Source organism: Schistocerca gregaria, chromosome 2 (assembly GCF_023897955.1).
Source record: "Schistocerca gregaria isolate iqSchGreg1 chromosome 2, iqSchGreg1.2, whole genome shotgun sequence".
Lineage (NCBI taxonomy): Eukaryota > Metazoa > Arthropoda > Insecta > Orthoptera > Acrididae > Schistocerca > Schistocerca gregaria.
This window is the reverse complement of record NC_064921.1, coordinates 709,626,055-709,647,066: the sequence shown is the minus strand read 5'-3', so window position 1 is coordinate 709,647,066 and position 21,012 is coordinate 709,626,055. Positions and strand designations below refer to the sequence as shown.

At 39.3% G+C, this 21,012-nt stretch overlaps 1 protein-coding gene across 5 annotated transcripts in view; it reads left to right on the top strand.

Moving 5' to 3' along the window:
- Positions 1 to 21,012, top strand: part of LOC126334821 (arylsulfatase G-like) — a 262,638-nt gene that overhangs the window by 4,851 nt on the left and 236,775 nt on the right. For all 5 annotated transcript variants that reach the window (XM_049997472.1, XM_049997469.1, XM_049997470.1 and 2 more), the window contains exons 3-4: positions 6,986 to 7,121; positions 7,428 to 7,642. In XM_049997472.1, coding sequence (XP_049853429.1) covers positions 6,986 to 7,121; positions 7,428 to 7,642 — 351 coding nt within the window. The remainder of the gene's footprint in view (positions 1 to 6,985; positions 7,122 to 7,427; positions 7,643 to 21,012) is intronic.

Below are 21,012 nucleotides of genomic sequence, written 5' to 3'. Positions count from 1 at the left end.
TAGAGGACAAATGTAAGGATGTAGAGGCATAATCACTAGGGGTAAGATAGATACTGCCTACAGGAAAATTAAAAGAGAACTTTGGAGAAAAGAGAACAACTTGGATGAATATAAAGAGCTCAGATGCAAACCCAGCTCCAACAAAGAAGGGAAAGCAGAACGGTGGAAGGAGTATATTGAGGGTCTTGTGTTCTTGAGGACAATATTATGGAAATGGAAGAGGATGTAGATGAAGATGAAATGGGAGATACGATACTGCGTGAAGAGTTTGACAGAGCACTGAAAGATCTGAGTGGAAACAAGGCCCTGGGAGTACACAACATTACATTAGAACTACTGATAGCCTTGGGAGAGCCAGCCCTGACAAATCTCTACCATCTGGTGAACAATATGTATGAGACAGGCGAAATACCGTCAGACTTCAAGAAGAATATAATAATTCCAATCCCAAAGAAAGTGGGTGTTGACAGATGTGAAAATTACCAAACTATCGGTTTAATAAGCCACAACTGCAAAATACTAACACGAATGAATGGAAAAACTGGTAGAAGCCAACCTTGGGCAAGATCAGTTTGGATTCCGCGGAAATGTTGGAACACGTGAGGCAATTCTGACCCTTCGACTTATCTTAGAGAGATTAAGGAATGGTAAACCTACGATTCTGGCATTTGTAGACACAGAGAAAGCTTTTGACAATGTTGACTGGAATACTCTCTTTCAAATTCTGAAGGTGGTAAGGGTAAAATACAGGGAGTGAAAGGCTATTTACAATTTGTACTGAAACCAGATGGCAGTATGGCAGTTATAAGAGTCGAGGGACATGAAAGGGAAGCAGTGGTTGGGAAGGAAGTGAGACAGGGTTGTAGCTTCTCTCCGATGTTATTCAATCTGTATATTGAGCAAGCAGTAAAGGAAACAAAAGAAAAAGTCAGAGTAGGAATTAAAATCCATGGAGAAGAAATAAAAACTTTGAGGTTTGCTGATGACATTGTAATTCTGTCAGAGACAGCAAAGGACCTGGAAGAGCAGCTGGGTGGAATGGACAACGTCTTGACAGGATATAAGATGAACGTCAACTAAAGCAAAATGAGGATAATGGAGTGTAGCCAAATTAAATCGGGTGATGCTGAGGGAATTAGATTAGGAAATGAGACACTTAAAGTAGTAAATGAGTTTTGCTATTTGGGGAGCAAAATAACTGATGATGGTCAAAGTAGGGAAGACATAAAATGTAGACTGGCAATGGCAAGGAAAGCGTTTTTGAAAAAGAGAAATTTGTTAACATCGAGTATAGATTTAAGTGTCAGAAAATCATTTTTTAATGTATTTGTATGAAGTATAGCCATGTGTGGAAGTGAAACGTGGACGATAAGTAGTTTAGACAAGAAGAGAATAGAAGCTTTCGAATTGTGGTGCTACAGAAGAATGCTGAAGATTAGGTGGGTAGATCACATAACTAATGAGGAGGTACTGAATAGAATTGGGGAGAAGAGGAGTTTGTGGCACAACTTGACAAGAAGAAGGGACCGGTTGGTAGGACATATTCTAAGGCATCAAGGGATCACCAATTTAGTATTGCAGGGCAGCTTGGTGGGTAAAACTTGTAGAGGGAGACCAAGAGATGAATACACTAAAAAGATTCAGCAGGATGTTGGTTGCAGTAGGTACTGGGAGATGAAGAAGCTTGCACAAGATAGAGTAGCATGGAGATCTGTATCAAAGCAGTCTCTGGACTGAAGACCACTACTACAACAGAGAAATCTGTTCAACAATCAAACAGTGGTGTGTCTGTATGAGCCTCCTGTGTGAATGATCATTGAAATGCAGAATTTAAAACTTCAGCTTTCTTTTTGCTGTCTTCCACTGCCATACCATTCTGGCCAGTTTGAAACTGGAAAGCCTTTGATCTATATCTATACTCTGCAAGCCACCTGATGGTGTGTGGTGGAGGGTACCTTGAGTACCTCAATCGGTCCTCCCTTCTATTCCAGTCTCGTATTGTTTGTGGAATGAAAAGATTGTCGGTATGCCTCTGTGTGGGCTCTAATCTCTCTGATTTTATCCTCATGGTCTCTTCACGAGATATACGTAGGAGGGAGCAATATACTGCTAGACTCCTTGGTGAAGGTATGTTCTTGAAACTTCAACAAAAGCCCATACCGAGCTACTGAGCGTCTCTCTTGCAGTCTTCCACTGGAGTTTATCTATCATCTCCATAACGCTTTCATGATTACTAAATGTTCCTGTAATGAAGTGCGCTGCTCTCCGTTATATCTTCTCTCTCTCTTCTATCAACCCTATCTTGTACGGGTCCACACCGGTGAGCAGTATTCAAGCAGTGGGCGAACAAGTGTACTGTAAGCTACTTCCTTTGTATTCGGTTTGCATTTCCTTAGGATTCGTGCAGTGAATCTCAGTCTGGCATCTGCTTTACTGATGTTTAATTTTATATGGTCATTCCATTTTAGGTCACTCCTAATGCCTACTCCCAGATAATTTATGGAATTAACTGCTTCCAGTTGCTGACCTGATATAGTGTAGCTAAATGATAAAGGATCTTTTTTTCTGTGTATTTGCAGCACATTACACTTTTCTACATTGAGATTCAATTGCCATTACCTGCACCATGCGTCAATTCATTGCAGATCCTCCTGCATTTCAGTAAAATTTTCCATTGTTACAACCTCTCGATATACTACAGTGTCATCTGCAAAAAGCCTCAGTTAGCTTTCGATGTTATCCACAAGGTCATTTATATATATTGTGAATAGCAATGGTCCTACGACACTCCCATGCAGCACGCCTGAAATCACTCTTACTTCGGAAGACTTACCCTCCGCCACACACCGTCAGGTGGCTTGCGGAGTATGGATGTAGCATTGAGAATGACATGCTGCATTCTGTTGTCTAGGAACTCTTCAATCCAATCACACAATTGGTCTGATAGTCCATATGCTCTTACTTTGTTCATTAAACAACTGTGGGGAACTGTATCAAACGCCTTGCGGAAGTCAAGAAACACGGCATCTACCTGGGAATCCGTGTCTATGGCCCTATGAGTCTCATGGATGAATAGTGCAAGTTGGGTATCACACAGTCATCTTTTTCGAAACCCTTGCCGATTCCTACAGAGTAGATTTCTAGTCTCCAGAAAAGTCATTATAGTCGAACATAATACGTGTTCCAAATTCTACAACTGATGGACGTTAGAGATATAGGTCTATAGTTCTGCGCATCTGTTTGATGCCCCTTCTTGAAAACGGGGTGACCTATGCCCTTTCCCAATCCTTCGGAATGCTACGCTCTTCTAGAGACCTACAGTACACCGCTGCAAGAAGGGGCAAGTCCCTTTGCATACTCTGTGTAAAATCAAACTGGTATCCCATCAGATCCAGTGGCCTTTCCTCTTTTGAGCGATTTTAATTGTTTTTTCATCCCACTGTCATCTGTTTCGATATCTACCATTTTTGTCTTCAGTGCGACAATCTAGAGAAGGAACTACAGTGCAGTCTTCGTCTGTGAAACAGCTTTGGAAAAAGACATTTAGTATTTCGGCCTTAGTCTGTCATCCTCTGTTTCAGTACAGAGTGTCTGGACATTTTGTCTTGATCCACCTACCGCTTTGACACAAGACCAAAATTACTTAGGATTTTCTGCCAAGTCTGTGCATAGAACTTTACTTTTGAATTCATTGAACACCTGTCGCATAGCCCTCCTTACACTACATTTCGCTTCGTGTAATTTTTGTTTGTGTGCAAGTCTTTGGCTATGTTTATGTTTGCTGTGAAGTTCCATTCATATATTTGTCTTTAGTGTAATATGAGATCTTTCACAACTTCCACATTTCCTGCTGTTGTGCAAAATTGCTTTCTACTAAATTGTGAAGGAATTTTTATCTGTTTAGAAAATCTACATGCATGGCACCTGTCATTCCCTGTATGCTTTTTACCATGTTGGCAATAATAGAATTCGTCATTATCATCCCATGAGCTGAACATGTTAAAGTGCGATTTCTGGGGTATAACGAGACGAGTCTGCCCCTAACGACAAGGGCTAATGAGCGGCCAGCCTGGATGTGGTGTTTAGACAGTTTCCTGCATCTGGCTAGGTAAATACTGGACTGGTATGCATCCCACGTCAGATACATGCTACACAAACAGTTACATAACATTCTAACATAAATTTATTCAAGCTGCAGGCAGTCTGTTGTGAAGGTAGTGGTGGCATCTTGAAGGACATGTAGCCTCCACTTACCACTGACATTGCCTCAACACATATAACAAATCTGACCACATAGAATATTAGGGACCGGAAGATGAAGAAGATCATTATAATCTCATGGTTGAGACAAGAACCTAAGGCTGTGAACACAGACCTGCATCAAAGTTGTTACCTGAAGTGTGTGTTTCGTCATGTTTTTCAGCAGTTTCCTGGTTTCATCACCAAACAGACCTTTACCCCCCAATAATGAAGGAATCATTTCAATTTGGAGTAGAGGTAATAGTTTTATTCAGAAATTGCAGCTTCCCTGATAATTTTGCAAAACAAATCACGCTAAAAACAAGTTGGTTGGGAGAGATTAATATGATACTTCGATTTAAGTGCCTATTTTGTAGTACGCAAATACAAATATGAAAAACACCAAAAATGGCACTTGAGTTTCATAAACATTTAGCTCCATATGGCACTTTCTCAGTTTGTTTCTATCAGCAAATTGTATCATAGGACAGAAATATCTCTGTGTATGTGTGTGTCTACTTTGTGAATACAGTTTGTGATTATTTGATCTGTTGTGTAGACCATGGTCTGGGCTGTGTTAAAAGTGATAATCTGTTGTGAACTGGCAGAACCAATGAATGTGATTTCAGATCTCAGCTACACTACTCATGCAGCTTGATTTAAATTCTTACATTTGTCAGGACAACTATGATGTTTGTATGTTATCACATATCTTGTGCTGTGATTGGCTCATAGAAGTGAACCAAGGAGACACATGTTTGCAAAACTGAAGTGCTGTATTTGGTGGTATTTGTATTTATTCTTGTGTATTAAAGAAATAAGTAATTTAATTGATGCACCACATTGAAGGTTTCTTCAAAATGTATCTTTTTTTTTACAATTTGTTGTGCAAAAGTGTCAGAAAGTGTGACACTGCTGATTAAAACTGTTACTGGAATGGAGTTTGTCAGAAGGTATTTTCTTTTGATATCACATTGTAGTTCATTACATGAAAAATGAACTATCATGTTACAGTTATATATGAACTACTGCTGAGAGGAAAAATGAAGACAAAATCCAGTTTCAACATTCAGTGACGACCAGTTATGCAATTAGTAAACTGCTGTCCTCATGTTTATAACAGTTTTTGTAAGGGAAAATTACAAAGGTTGCAATATTTTTTTAAAATCACTTATTTCATGTTGTTTTCTAAAAACTAATCATTTTGTATTATTATTATTATTATTATTATTATTTTCGTGAAATTTTCTTGTCCTCAGCTATGGTCTGTATTTCTGTCCCTCACAATTTCTCCTGTGAGTTAAGTGGTGACCATTGTGCAAATGAACTGGTAATACCTCACAAAATTTTAGCTAATAAATTAGTTTCAGAGCTTTATGATACTTTTCATAGGCTTTTCGTCACATTTGACTTTATGCAGTATTATCTTTAATTTGTTTGTTAATTTATTTACCAATAAAAAACTGCAGTTTCAAAATCTTAAAGTACATAACACTTAACATTTTTGTGGAAACTATACATGTGCACTTGTTTAGAGAAAGCTTTTGACAATGTTGACTGGAATACTCTCTTTCAAATTCTAAAAGTGGCAGGGGTAAAATACAGGGAGTGAAAGGCTATTTACAATTTGTACAGAAAAAAGACGGCAGTTATAAGAGTCGAGGGACAGGAAAGGGAAGCAGTGGTTGGAAAGGGAGTGAGACAGGGTTGTAGCCTGTCCACGATGTTATTCAATCTGTATATTGAGCAAGCAGTAAAGGAAACAAAAGAAAAATTTGGAGTAGGTATTGAAAGCCATGGTGAAGAAATAAAAACTTTGAGGTTCGCCGATGACATTGTAATTCTGTCAGAGACAGCAAAGGACTTAGAAGAGCAGTGGAACGGAATGGACAGTGTCTTGAAAGGAGGGTATAAGATGAACACCAACAAAACCAAAACGAGGATAATGGAATGTAGTCGAATTAAGTCGGGTGATGCTGAGGGAATTAGATTAAGAAATGAGACACTTGAAGTAGTAAAGGAGTTTTGCTATTTGGGGAGCAAAATAACTGATGATGGTCAAAGTAGAGGAGATATAAGACGTAGACTGGCAATGGCAAGGAAAGCGTTTCTGAAGAAGAGAAATTTGTTAACATCGAGTTTAGATTTAAGTGTCAGGAAGTTGTTTCTGATAGTATTTGTATGGAGTGTAGTCATGTATGGAAGTGAAACGTGGACGATAAATAGTTTGGACAAGAAGACAATAGAAGAAATGTGGTGCTACGGAAGAATGCTGAAGATTAGATGAGCAGATCATATAACTAATGAGGAGGTATTGAATAGAAGTGGGGAGAAGAGGAGTTTGTGACACAACTTGACAAGAAGAAGGGACCTGTTGGTAGGGCATATTCTAAGGCATCAAGGGATCACAAATTTATCATTGGAGGGCAGTGTGCCGGGTGAAAATCGTAGAGGGAGACCAAGAGATGAATACACTAAGCAGATTCAGAAGGATATAGGTTGCAGTAAGTACTGGGGGATGAAGAAGCTTGCACAGGATAGGGTAGAATGGAGAGCTGCATCAAACCAGTATCAGAACTGAAGACCACAAGAACAACAACATTGTCAAAATGACATTCTCATTTTCAGTTTCCCTTTTTATAGTTTGTTCATTTCAATAAATTTTTGCCAGAACTCATGTGCTGTCAGTACCCTTTATAGTTACAGTTATTTTAACCAGTAAAAGCTCCATTCTTTTTTCTTCTAGTGCTCCCTACTCTTATGTGTCATCAGTAAATGAAGTAAGAAACTCAAAGAAAGTAACAACTCCAGTTGGTAAGCTGAGACTCCTGATCCGTGTATGCCTGGTCAGGAAGTGCCTACATGTTCCTGTTGAACTTATTGTAAGTAAATTATATTAATAACTTTCTCTTTCGTCTACATTGATATATAAGGGCATCATTGATAACATCGGTTGTGATAATTTTGTGCTTGATTGTCACAAGCAGGCTTTGAAGACACGCATGGGAGACATTAGGCAAACATTTCATGAAATGTTGATGAATTGTTGACTGTGGCAGCAATATCCCTTATAAATATATACATTTTATTGAATGAACCTGTAAAATTGTATTTTAATCATTGTCATACAGCTGTACGTGAAGTTACTGTGATATAATGTGCACAAATGATTATCTTCTGTTTATTAGGTTCGCCATCATGCAGCAGCAGGTGTGTACACCTCTGGCTCAATTTTAAGTGATGAGATTCGAGGAGAAATCCTTCTATCAACATTGATGCCATGCAGTCTCCTTAATTTTAACCTTGATCTTGACAATAGTTCCTTTCTGGATCACACATGGGTGCTGCCATCCTGTATAACCACAGAGTTTGTGCCATGCAAAGCACTTGGGCTTACTTTAAAGTAAGTAATGCGGTATTTCTGGGTATTCTCATCCACAAATGGAACCAATATATGAGATTTTAAAACATGCTTATTTGACAACAAAATTATTAGTGTCAGAAGTAGCAAATGGTGATAATGGGATTTTAAACTCTAACCATCATTCTTATTATGTGGTACAAAGACAGCCTGTGTTTAAGGACCTACAGGATGTAGGTTGCAAATAGAAGACATTCTTAAACAGGTTAAGTAGTTTGGAGACTGAATCAAGAATAGTGTCTGAGATAGAAGGGATATCTAGGAATCTAATACTCAGAGAAAGAATATCAGGGGGCAGTTAGTTCTATATCTACACAGTCTACAGCATTTTCCCAGTGGGCCCTTTGACCATGAAGGCCACTTACTTGAAATACACAAAAAACACACACATGAGCATAAACTTAACCTTACCACAAACAGTAAAAATTTTCCTAGGCTACTCGGGTTGTACACTCTGCCTAAAATATGCAAAGATGCCATACCACTGAGACCAATTGTTAGTGCTATAAGCTCTTCTTCATATAAGCTGGTAAAGTATTGAACTAAATTATTGCCACCTATTGTCAGACGCTGTGACATCACATTAAGAAATCACACATGTTTATCAATCTCATAAGGTAGAAGAGGATAGGCCCAAGTTCATTCCTGGTCAGCTTCAATGTGGTCTCCCTTTTTATCAAGGTACAAGTGGAAGAGACATTAAAACTGTTGGTGACTTGGTTCTCCCAGAAAAGTTTAAAATACGTATTTCGGTATACCTCGACAATCAATTTGTTTTCCTGTGATGGAAATTATTATGAAATAATTAATGGGGTAGCCACAGGTTCACCACTGTCACCATCCATAGCTGTCATTTTTTTTTCTGTGTGTGTGTGTGTGTGTGTGTGTGTGTGTGTGTGTGTGTGTGTGTGTGTGTGCGTGTGCGTGGGTGTGTGCGTGGGTGTGTGGGTGGTTTTTCCCTGAGAAAGTACATGGTCCAGAAAGCTAAGCAATTTATCGTCCCATCTTCATACCCATCACAGTAATACCCCCGCATCACCATAGTATTGCTGCAATATAGAGAGTCTTGTTGTTCCAGCTGGTGTATATATATGCACTATAATTGTTTGATGATGGCAACTGGGTCACAATTTGTGTAGAGGGCTGATCATTGCATGTGCAATTATTTTAAGTGGGGGGAAGTTTCTCCAAGTTTGAAATCTAAGTGCTGCACAATGTTGCAGTGTTCTCTCAGAAAGTTTGATCTGTGAGAGGATTTACCAGAACGAACATCTGCTTTGACTTCAAGCGTACTGTGGAATTGCAGTGCAGCAAGTTGTGCACATATATTACTCAGTGTCACTTAGCTGTGAGCAGCCCCAGTCCAGCTATAATGGGCTTAGTGTGGCGAGCAAAGTGGTTTCTATGCGGGAAAGGCTTTGGAAAAGTTCTGTGAGGGTGTATGAATGGAAGCAGTAATGTCCAGCAGAAGGTTAAGTGCTGTCTTATCTACTGAGCTGGGGCAGAAGTGCTTAGCAGTGCAGGTATGCTAAGGTGGCCTAAAATTTCTACCTATCTTTGGTACGAGGAGGAAAACTATACATACGCATATTGAGATTTTACAAAAACAGCTAAACTTAAGATTCAAAGTTCTCAACAGTGAGATGGAAATTCCACTCGGCTACACCACAGCTTGCAAAAATAGGAACTACGTTATCTTTATCCCTTATCCATTGTGTAACTTGTGCAGCTTTCTTTTGTAAACGTCTAGTAATAAGTTGTGGATATCAGTTCTTGTGGTTTACCCAGGATGGAGTTAGCACTTTTGTAAATAGTAAATTAAACCACAAGAAATAATATCCATTTTTGTTGACTGCCTTGCTGGCCGATAGCATTATTTGTGACAGTCTTTTGTTGTACCTATCTGCAACTCAGCACTTCCTCTATATGGTGTGTAGCAGTTTTCCTTTTCATAATACTATTTCTTGTGATTTAATTTACTATTTACAAAAGCACAAACTCAGCAATTTTGAAAACTATTAATGTAACATTGTATAAGAAATGTTTGAATATTTACAAATTGTATAACAACAGGTTCATGTGCATTTTAGTGCACTTTATGTAAAGCAACATTTATGTAAATTGGCCATTAGGCCCAAAATTGTAAATTTTATATTGTGTTTAAATATGTCATTGATGATAACATTGCTAGAAGAGAGGCAGTAAAAGCAACAGCCAGCAGCAGACAAAATAACTTTTGGAGTGGGGGAACACAACGAATGGAAGGATTGGACAAGAGTTGTTGTTTGTGGCTGAAAAAAAAGAAACATTATCCTATGAGACCACAGAGTGCACACTTCATTCATGCTGGGAGAAGTTGGAGTGACGACTTCATGTGGAGACACTGTACACACTAGTTGGTCATCTTATATTCTGATAGGTAGACTTCCACATAATCAAAAGTGACAATTTTTAGATGTCAATGTTCGACTTAGTTTTTTTCATGAAGCGTTGTACGAGGGTTGGAACTTAAAATAGTGGCAACTATTTATTCACAACCGATACAAAAGATTTACATGTTGGCACCTGTTACTGTCCTTCAAAGCAGTCACCAGCATTGTGTAGCACCATTGACAGCGATGTGGAAGGTGTAGTATACTGTTAGCAGAGCCTGTTCCATTGATGGTGCGAATGGAGCGGTCTAAAGTTATGGTGATTCTCTTGTACGATTGTGATATTGTTATCCTAATGCATTACATTCCTCCACTGCAGACTGTCAATGCACAGTGTTACTGTTTGTTTTTGGAGCATCGCCTGCAACCAGCTTTGCAAAAGAAGCGGTGACACTTTCTGCCCAACCCACCCATCATTTAGCATGACAATCCGAGGGTGCATACAGCACTAACTGTGGCTGCTCTGTTCGGTCGATAGGACTGGGAAGTACTACCATCCACCATACTCCCTGGACTTAAGTCCTTGTGACTTTGATTTGATTCCGAAGATGAAGGAACCACTTTGTGGCATCCGGTTCAGAACTGTTCCAGAGATTCGACAGGCAGTAGACCATTCCATTCGCACCATAAACAGAACAGGCTGTGCTAACAGCATACTATGCCTTCCACATCGCTGGCAACGGGGTCCTACACAATGCTGGTGACTACTTTGAAGGACAGTAACAGTTGCAAACATGTAACTCTTCTGTATCGGTTGTGAATAAATAGTTGCCACTATTTAAGTTCCAACCCTCGTATGTTGCAAATTATAAAGTTTTTGTCAGGTTTCATGACAAACAGAGTAATAGGTGTATTAAATGAACTTCTTCATTTAATGTGAGTTTGGGAAGCACTGTCTGCCTCCTTACTTTGCTATCTCAACCCTTTTTAACTGCAAGAGGGCTAGTGCTTTTCAAAAATAAACACTTTATATGAAACCACAAACTACAGTGCCATCTAGTTTACTGAATCATACTGACTCAACTGACTTACATTCACTTAATTGTATAATTAACATGCTCTGGAATTAACCTTTATGAAATTTAACTTAAAGAAGTTTACTATTTGGCCCTGGTTCATGATCATCCTATATGTAATTACCAATTCCAGTCATAAAGTAGTGGCTCCTGTTGTTTTCTCCTTCATTAAGTTGCTTGTATAGTCATCACGAATTTGTTGTACTTTTACACATCTCCTCCTGCATCCCACTTCAGTAACAGCATCATACATCAGTAGATGACAGCACTGTAAAGTTTAGAAAATGACTGACACCAACATACGTATAAGACAGTGTTCAGTGGCAGTCTGTGATTGAATTCCTCATTGAAGGAGGTGAAATGCCCAGATGCATTCACAAAGGCTCACGGTATTTGGAGGTGCAATAGTGGATGTCAACACTGTTTGATGATGGATTCATCGTTGTAGAGAAGCTGAGGGTGCAAACACAGTTGGCGGATATGATGCAGTGCAGCTGGCCAGTGATTGCAGTTCTGTCCAGTGTGTCGACCAAATCATCTGTGACACCTGCAGCATAACGTCGCATGAATTATGTCACCAGCTATTCATGAGTAAAAACAATGTGATGGCTATTATTGAAAAGCTGGGCTACCCCAAGGCTTGTGCAGTCGGGATAACAGGAATGTTGATAGACCAAATTAAAGAGATGGAATTACATTTTGGTAGAGACACATGAGTCTCAAATTTATCTTTGGTAAGTATAGAAGCCGAAGTAATGGATTAAATTTTGTGCGAAGACCAGGACTTGAACCTGGGTCTTCTGCTTACGAAACAAGTGTGCTAACCACTACATCACTGTTGCATTGTGACTGACACAGCTGCATGGATTACCCTAGTCCAATGCCCTCCCTAATGCAAACTTCAGTTCATGCCTTCAGCACAGTTTCTCTTCCAGCATGTCTGCCTAGTAAACATGAGACCTTTGTTCAAGTCCTGGCCTTGGACAAATTTTATTTCATTACTTCAGTTTCAATCCTTATCGATTATTAAAGAGACCATGCACCATAAGACTTACATTTGTTCACCCCATTCAAAGAAGATAATTGGGAGCATCACTTTGAAGATGCACAGACCATGAAAAATTCTTTGTACCAGTGACTGAGGAAGCAAGATCACAGTATTTACTGCTCAGAGGTACATGCTCTTATTTCAAGGCAGGAACAAGCTGTGGTCAATGATCATGATCATACTGAAAAGTGACAAACTAATTGTGAGTGTTTCAGCAGTTATCCTATGCATATTGCATTTACTTTTCTTGTAAAATAAAAATTAAAAAAATATGTCGTCATATTTTTAATCCAAAAACATTATTTCAGATTCAGTTGTGAGCTTAAATTCCACACCCAGGTTATCATGTCTTATAGCCCAGTGAACAAAGACCGGAAAATGTCAACAGGGGGGATAATAGTTTGGGTAGTCACAAGTTTTTGTCAACTAGTAGGGGAGTTTAATGAAGAACATACTAAAAATACTGACCAGTGGAGTGTGAGTGTTGGGTGGGGTAGGTTTGTAAAGGTCACTTTCTTAGATTTTCTTTTTTCTTTCACTATCTTGAAAACTGTGGCTTCTAGTGGAAATGTTTCCCAGTACAAAATTAAATTACATTATATTTCTAACAAAAAGATTTTATTAATTTTTATGTCTAGCACCAATAATTTCTGTATTGCAGGGGATGACAAAATCTCATATTATGAAATATAGTATTTTAATGATATATAATTTATAAATATTGTTAAAATGTGGGTTAAGAACAAATATTAAATGTTTGTACCACAGCTACATCCAGTAGAACTGTACTAACTCATTCAAGTTAGGCTACAGTGACTGCTGCACTTCCTACAGACGTCGTAAACTTTTTTCACTTCTTTGTGTGGCTCCTGCTTATGAGAAGGATTCAAACAGATTACCATACATTTCAGAACTACTGTCACCATCAATTTCAGAACCAGATGCTACAAGCAGTCCCAGAATTTCTTCATTTGTCAAACTGTCCTCCATTCCATGACAAACTTTTGCTATCAAGACAACTACAGAAGCATACTGCGACAATGAATGTGTGGGAACTGGTTATGCTTGTAATATGTTTTTCAAGTCACATAGTACTTTCTGGAAGCAGGAACATTCATTTAGCAGCTCTCCAAGGTACCAAAAGAACAAACAACTGTCTTCAAGTCAGAATGACTTGTGACACACTGTGCAGAAAAGCTTGAAGGTGTCTATTTTCCAGAAAGAACATTAACACTACAATATGGATATTATTTGCTAATAATACATATGCAAGAAAAGCATGTAGACAGAATCTACATAAATCTACGCACATTGTTTTACACTGCAACTGGGGAAATTATTAGTCATCCCGTAAGACAGTTGTCGAGTCCTTCCAGGAAAAGTGACTTCCGTCACCCAAGCACTGATCACATTTTTCAGTTTACAGACAGGCTATATCTTCCCAGTATTTTCTGTCCAGTTCTCTTGTGAAAGTAAAACCACTTTCATGAAGCTTGTGTTCATATAATGGGGTTATTTTCAGTTTTACTTGCAGTTATCAAGTGAGCTTAATGTAAAATACATTCCAATAAACAGTGACTGAAGAGTGCTTAACTTGCAAGTGCAATGTTGTCAGTGACCTATGTAGTGTTAGAGGGAAAGGTATTTGATTGAGGCAGTGGTTTCTTGCTGCTGTTTGTCATTGACAGCATGTTGAAAAGCCATGTAACCTTGTTATAGTTACTTGGTGCTGAATTAATCAATGACCAGAAAGATACTGCAATTTTCTCACTGTCAGTTGTTTTGCAGATAGATTGCATAAATCTCTTCCATTCAGAAATTGCCAGTACTTGTGGAGTGGGCTGCACTTAGTGGAGCAATTTACCACATATCCACAGTATATCTTGCAAAGTAGGTGCCAATATGTATGATGGAATAGGACTGATCACATTTAAATCTAGAAGAGTAATCTGCTATAATGCATTGCTTGACATGTATTGAAATATCTGAAGCTCCATGACACCTAGGTTACCTACTTCTGTTACTGAGGGAGCCAATTTAAGAATCTGGGCCTCTTCTGATGTTGAGAGAGCTGAGGCTGGGATGATGCGTTTTGTACTCTCAAACAGCAGTAAGTATTCTAGCCTTTGATAGTGGAGATGATGAAGTCAGTATTGTCAAATACGTATTGACAGCTTGTTGCGCTTGGAACAGATTCTTCAATATGGAAGACAGTTGACTGCTTCAGCCATTGAACTTTTTTTTACATAATAGCTCCATTCAACAACTGCAAATAAATACTCACATAATGAACTGAAAACAACTGCACTATATAAACATGAGATCGATGAAGTTACCTTTGTCTACTCACAGGAGACAACTGGACAGGAAAAGCTAGGGAGGTATACTCTCTGTAAACTGAAAATTGAGCAGCACTCATGGTGGGGAAAGTTGCCTTTCCCGGAAAAGTGCTACAGCTACCATATAGCATGACTCAGAATTAATTGCCCTGTAGCAGTGTAGATAAGTGCACAGAGATTAACTACTATTCTGTCCATATGCATTTTTTGTATTAATATTATAGTAATTCAATTTGTATTCCAGGTAGTGTAAATGATCTTTTTGGGAAATAAACACCTCCCCCCCCCCCCCGGGCATGCCTGTACACTGTGTTAAGGCGAGCTGCATAAGAGTTGGTATAACTTTCTGAAATACCCCGATTTGCTTTCTATGACATAATGTGGTAGAGAATGGGAAGTTACCTGCTCACTCTTCATTTAGACCTTTTAATGAGGGAAAGGCATAACCACAATATGGCAACGTACCATCCCTCACACTTTTAACCTCCACCCTGTTAGACCCCCAGAACACAATTTATCCCTTAATATGATTGTGCTGCACTTAGATGTCATACAAACATTTAATATTTGCTCTTAACCACATTATTTAACAATATACATTAATTCAGAACACTATTTTTAGTAATCTGCTATTTTTCCACCCCTTGCACCACAAGACCTATTAGTTCTAGAGAAAAGAATAAGAGGCTTTTTTTGGAGGAAATTTAATGAAGTTTAATTTTGTGCTGGAAGCCACATTTTTCAAGACAGTTCAGAAAAACATAAAAAACTCTCTTTAACCCCCCCATGCACCTAACTCACACCTCACCAGGCAGGATTTTTAGCATTATTCCTTACAATCCCTTCTCTTACTGCACAAAAATTTGTGACTGCACAAGTCTTTTACCCAAAATTACCTTCATTGAGTGGTGTAACAAATGAATTCATAATTTGTTTCAAACAATGAAAAACCCAGGATGAAATATAACAATATTATGAAAAGAAAAGTGGCCACTCGCCATATAGCAGCAACAAAAAGACATTTACAAATACAGCTTTCAGCTCATAAGGCCTTTGTCAAAAATAGACAACAGACGCACGCACGCGCTCGCCCGTGCGCACACTGGCACACACACACACACACACACACACACACACACACACACACACCGCGACTGCAGCCTAAGGCAACTGTAGTCATACTGTGAGCAGCTGCACCAGTGCATGATGGGTGTGGTTCCTGGGTAGGGTAAGGAGGAGGCTGGAGTGGGGAGGGGGGGAGGGATAGTAGTATAGGGTAGAGGTGACGGACAGTGCAGTGCTGCTGGGGAGCACGCAGGGACAAAGCATAGAGGGTAGGGCAGCTATGTGCAGTCAGGAGGCTAGATAGTGGGCAGGGTAGAGGGGGTAGTTAAAAAGAAGAGCAGCAAAAAGGCTGGGTGTGATGGTGGAATGAGGGCTGTATAGTGCTGGAACGGGACAGGGAGGCTGGATAGGTGAAGACAATGACTAACTAAGGTTGAGACCAGGAGGGTTAAGGGAACATACTATATATTGCAGGAAAAGTCCCCACATATGCGTTTCAGAAAAGCTGGTGTTGGAGGGAAGGGTCCATATGGCAGAGGCTGTGAAGCAGTCATTGAAATGAATGAGGTCACATATGGCAGTGTGCTCAGTAACCAGGTGGTCCACTTGTTTCTTGGCCACAGTTTGTCAGTGGTCATTCATGTGAACAAACAGCTTGTTGGTTGTCATGTCCACATAGTGCACAGTGGTTGCAGCTTAGCTTGTTGATCATATGTCTTGTTTCACAGGTAGCCCTGCCTTTAATGGGTTAGATGATGTTTGTGATCGAACTGGAGTAGGTGGTGGTGGGAGGATGTATGGGGCACATCTTGCATCTTGGTCTTTTACAGGGGTATGAGCTATGAACCATGAGATAAGAGGTTGGGAGCAGGGGTTGTGTAGGGATGGATGAGTATACTGTGTAGGCTGAATACCACTGTGGGGGGGCTAGGAAGGATAGTGGGCAGGACATTTCTCATTTCAGGGCATGATGAGAGGTAGTCGAAACCTTGGAGGAGAATGTAATTCAGTTGCTCCAGTCCTGGGTGGTACTGAGTTATGAGGAAAGTACTCCTCTGTGGCCGAATGGTGTGACTTTGGGAGATGGTGGGAGACTGGAAAGATAAGGTGCAGGAGATTTGTTTTTGTACAAGGTTGAGAGGATAATTATGGCCTGTCAAGACAAGGATAATTACGGTCAGTGAAGGCTTCAGTGAGACCCTCGGTATATTTCGAGAGGGACAGCTTGTCACTGCAGATGCAACGACCACAGGTGGCTAGGCTACATCAAGGGGACTTCTTGGTATGGAACAGGTGACAGCTGTCGAAGTGGAGGTACTGCTGGTGGTTAGTAGGTTTGATATGGACAGAGGTACTGATGTAGCCATCTTTGAGGTGGAGGTCAACATCTAGTAAAGTGGCTTTTTGGGTTGAGTGGAATCAGGTGAAGCAAATGGGGGAGACGCTGTTGAGGTTGTGGAGGAATGTGGATAGGGCGTCCTCTCCCTCAATCCAGATTGCAAAGATGTCATCAGTGAATCTGAACCAGGATTTTGTTTGTTTAACAGAGGGTGTTAAAAAGGCCACAACAGACATTAGTAGAAAAATCTGAAATACAGTGTGTAGGAGCCAAGTAATCATTCAGTTAAGTGCAAAAGCACACTGTCTGTGGGAGCAATAGCAAATTTGATAATTTCTGGACTCACATTAACAATGTCTTGTAGACTCATGATACCTGTTAGTACCAAGAGGAGATTGTTGAAGTGTGAATAGTGGAGCAGGAAGTCTTCTTTGTTGTCAAAATATGCCAACACTATTTAGCAGATGATGGTCGTTTATACGAGTTAACACCAGCCAGGCTTGACAAGTCAGTTACACCTGCTTGTGATCATCATGAACGCAAGAGAAGGAGAGAGACAACATGACAACACAATGTACACGAAATAAACACTCATCAGAAAACTGTTATGTATTGAATACTTTTGGAATGGAATGACATGTATCCAATAAAGTCATACTCCTGTATCTTGAACAGCTTTATCTAGGATCTGAAACAATGGCTCTCCTGATTTCCATGTGGGTATTTATGCTGTGTGATGCTAAGTATCACTTCTGTTTGGTGTGTGACTCTATTCTAGTATACATATTATTCATAATAAGTTTCATCAGTAAATTGTTGCTTCCCATTGTACCATGATTGTTTTGACCTATAACTGGAAACTGATCACATTTTTCCTTGAATGAGTCATTTAACTTTATACTTCAAGATACACATTTTTTTAGCTAAAAGTTAATGTTATTTTACTCTGACTTGGTTATTTTAGATGTTCCAGATATTTATAAAAAGAATGTCTAATATCTTATTCATTAATTTTTGAAATTATAAGAATTAGTAGGTTTCTGCCACTGCTCAGGTGGGTGGTGAAGAGATGCCCAAGAACAAAATTCATTGCACTCTCTGATGTACCAGTTATTAGTGTCATTCTGCCACACCTGTCTGTAGCTTGTGTCTTGTCTTCGGAAAAAATTTTAGCAGTGATTCTAATTTCCGTTTGTATGTGGCATTAATTATTGGTGGCATAAAGCAGACATGACAAGTATTGCTTGAAGAAGTGACAGCAATAGTTTCCAGAGTATAGAAATTGTTCTAAGGAAAGACAGTGGCCTAATGTGACATTTGCCAGTTATCAGGAAACAAAATGGCTGGAGCACATGGCATGAGACAGAGACAGAGAGCACACTGGTGGCACCACAAAGTATTATCCATTTATATTTCCACAGAACACATCATGCATCTGCCATGTTACTTGCACACAACTATGTGACAAGATGAAAATGTCTTAACTTTGTGGTAGCACAAGTTAATAAGGTCTTATAAAGAGCCAGATGCTTCATTTTCAACAATTAAGGACCTGGTAATTGAATTAAAAAATGCCATACTCTTGAAAATTACCCATGTGAAGCATTCACAAAGCTGCTGCAGTGGATGAAAACATTGAGTAAGTGCTCAATATAGCGCTAAACTGTTGGCAATTAAAGACATTTGAAATAACCAAGTCAACAGAAATATCTCAAGAAAGGGTACAGAACACTATTAGAATAATTATATATACATCTATACTCTGCTAACACTGTCAAGTGCATCACAGAGGGTACGCCCCATTGTAACAGTTATTTCTTTCCCATTTTTGTATGGAGCACAGGAAGAATGATTATTTGAATGTCTCTGTGCGTGCAGTAATTATTCTAATCTTATCCTCATGATCCCTGTGTGAGCAATACGTAGAGGATTGTAATGTTCCCAGAGTCATCATTTAAAGGTCATTCTTGAAACTTTGTTAATAGACTTTCTTGGAATAAAAAGAACTTTATGGCAGATTAAAACTGTATGCTGGACTGAGACTCGAACTTGCAGGCAAGTGCTCTACTATTTGAGCTACCCAAGTATGACTCACAACCCACCATCACAGCTTTAATTCCGCTGCAGAGTGAAAATTTCATTCTTTCCTCAGAATAGTTTACATCTATCTACAAGAGTCTTACAGTTCAGTTCCTTCATTATCTCTGTGATACTCTCCCACTATAAAAGAAATTATTCAGGTAGTGAAGGGAGACGAAAATTTAATAGTCATGGGTGACTGGAATTCGACAGTAGGAAAAGGGAGAGAAGGAAACATAGTAGGTGAATATGGATTGGGGCTAAGAAATGAAAGAGGAAGCCATCTGGTAGAATTTTGCACAGAGCATAACTTAATCACAGCTAACACTTGGTTCAAGAATCATAAAAGAAGGTTGTATACATGGAAGAATCCTGGATGTACTAAAAGGCATGAGATAGATTATATAATGGTCAGGCAGAGATTTAGGAACCAGATTTTAAATTGTAGGACATTTCCAGGGGCAGATGTGGACTCTGACCACAATCTATTGGTTATGAACTGTAGATTAAAACTGAAGAAACTGCAAAAAGGTGGGAATTTAAGGACATGGGATCTGGATAAGCTGAAAGAACCAGAGGTTGTACAAAGTTTCAAGGAGAGCATAAGTGAACAATTGACAGGAATGGGGGAAAGTAATACAGTAGAAGAAGAATGGGTAGCTCTGAGGAATGAAGTAGTGAAGGCAGCAGAGGATCAAATAGGTAAAAAGACGAGGGGTAGTAGGAATCCTTGGGTAACAGAAGAAATATTGAATTTAATTGATGAAAGGAGAAAATATAAAAATGCAGTAAATGAAGCAGGCAAAAAGGAATACAAACGTCTCAAAAATGAGATCGACAGGAAGTGCAAAATGGCTAAGCAGGGATGGCTAGAGGACAAATGTAAGAATGTGGAGGCTTAGCTCAATAGGGGTAAGATAGGTACTGCCTACAGGAAAATTATAGAGACCTTTGGAGATAAGAGGGCCACTTGCATGACTATCAAGAGCTCAGATGGAAACCCAGTTCTAAGCAAAGAGGGGAAAGCAGAAAGGTGGAAGGAGTATATAGAGGGTCTATACAAAGGTGATGTACTTGAGGACAATATTATGGAAATGGAAGAGGATGTAGATGAAGATGAAATGGGAGATACGATACTGCGTGAAGAGTTTGACAGATGACTGAAAGACCTGAGTCAAAACAAGGCCCCGGGAGTAGACAACATTCCATTAGAACTACTGATAGCCTTGGGAGAGCCAGTCCTGACAAAACTCTACCATGTGCTGAGCAAGATGTATGAGACAGGCAAAATACCCTCAGACTTCAAGAAAAATATAACAATTCCAGTCCCAAAGAAAGCAGGTGTTGACAGATGTGAAAATTACCAATCTATCAGTTTAAGAAGTCACAGCTGCAAAATACTAACACGAATTATTTACAGACAAATGGAAAAACTGGTAGATGCCAACCTCAGGGAAGATCAGTTTGGATTCCGTAGAAATGATGGAACACGTGAGGCAATACTGACTTAATTACTTATCTTAGAAGAAAGATTAAGGAAAGGCAAACCTACGTTTCTAGCATTTTTAGACTTAGAGAAAGCTTTTGACAATGTTGACTGGAATACTCTCTTTCAAATTCTGAAGGTGGCAGGGGTAAAATACAGGGAGCGAAAGGCTATTTACAATTTGTACAGAAACCAGATGGCAGTTGTGAGAGTCGAGGGGTATGAAAGGGAAGCAGTGGTTGGGAAGGGAGTGAGACAGGGTTGTAGTCTCTCCCCGATGTTATTCAATCTGTATATAAGGGCAAGAAGTAAAGGAAACAAAAGAAAGATTTGGAGTAGGTATTAAAATCCAGGGAAGAGAGATAAAAACTTTGAGATTCGCCAATGACATTGTAATTCTGTCAGAGACAGCAAAGGACTTGGAAGAGCAGTTGAATGGAATGGACAATGTCTTGAAAGGAGGATATGAGATGAACATTAACAAAAGCAAAATAAGGATAATGGAATGTAGTCGAATTGAGTCGGTGATGCTGAGGGAATTAGATTAA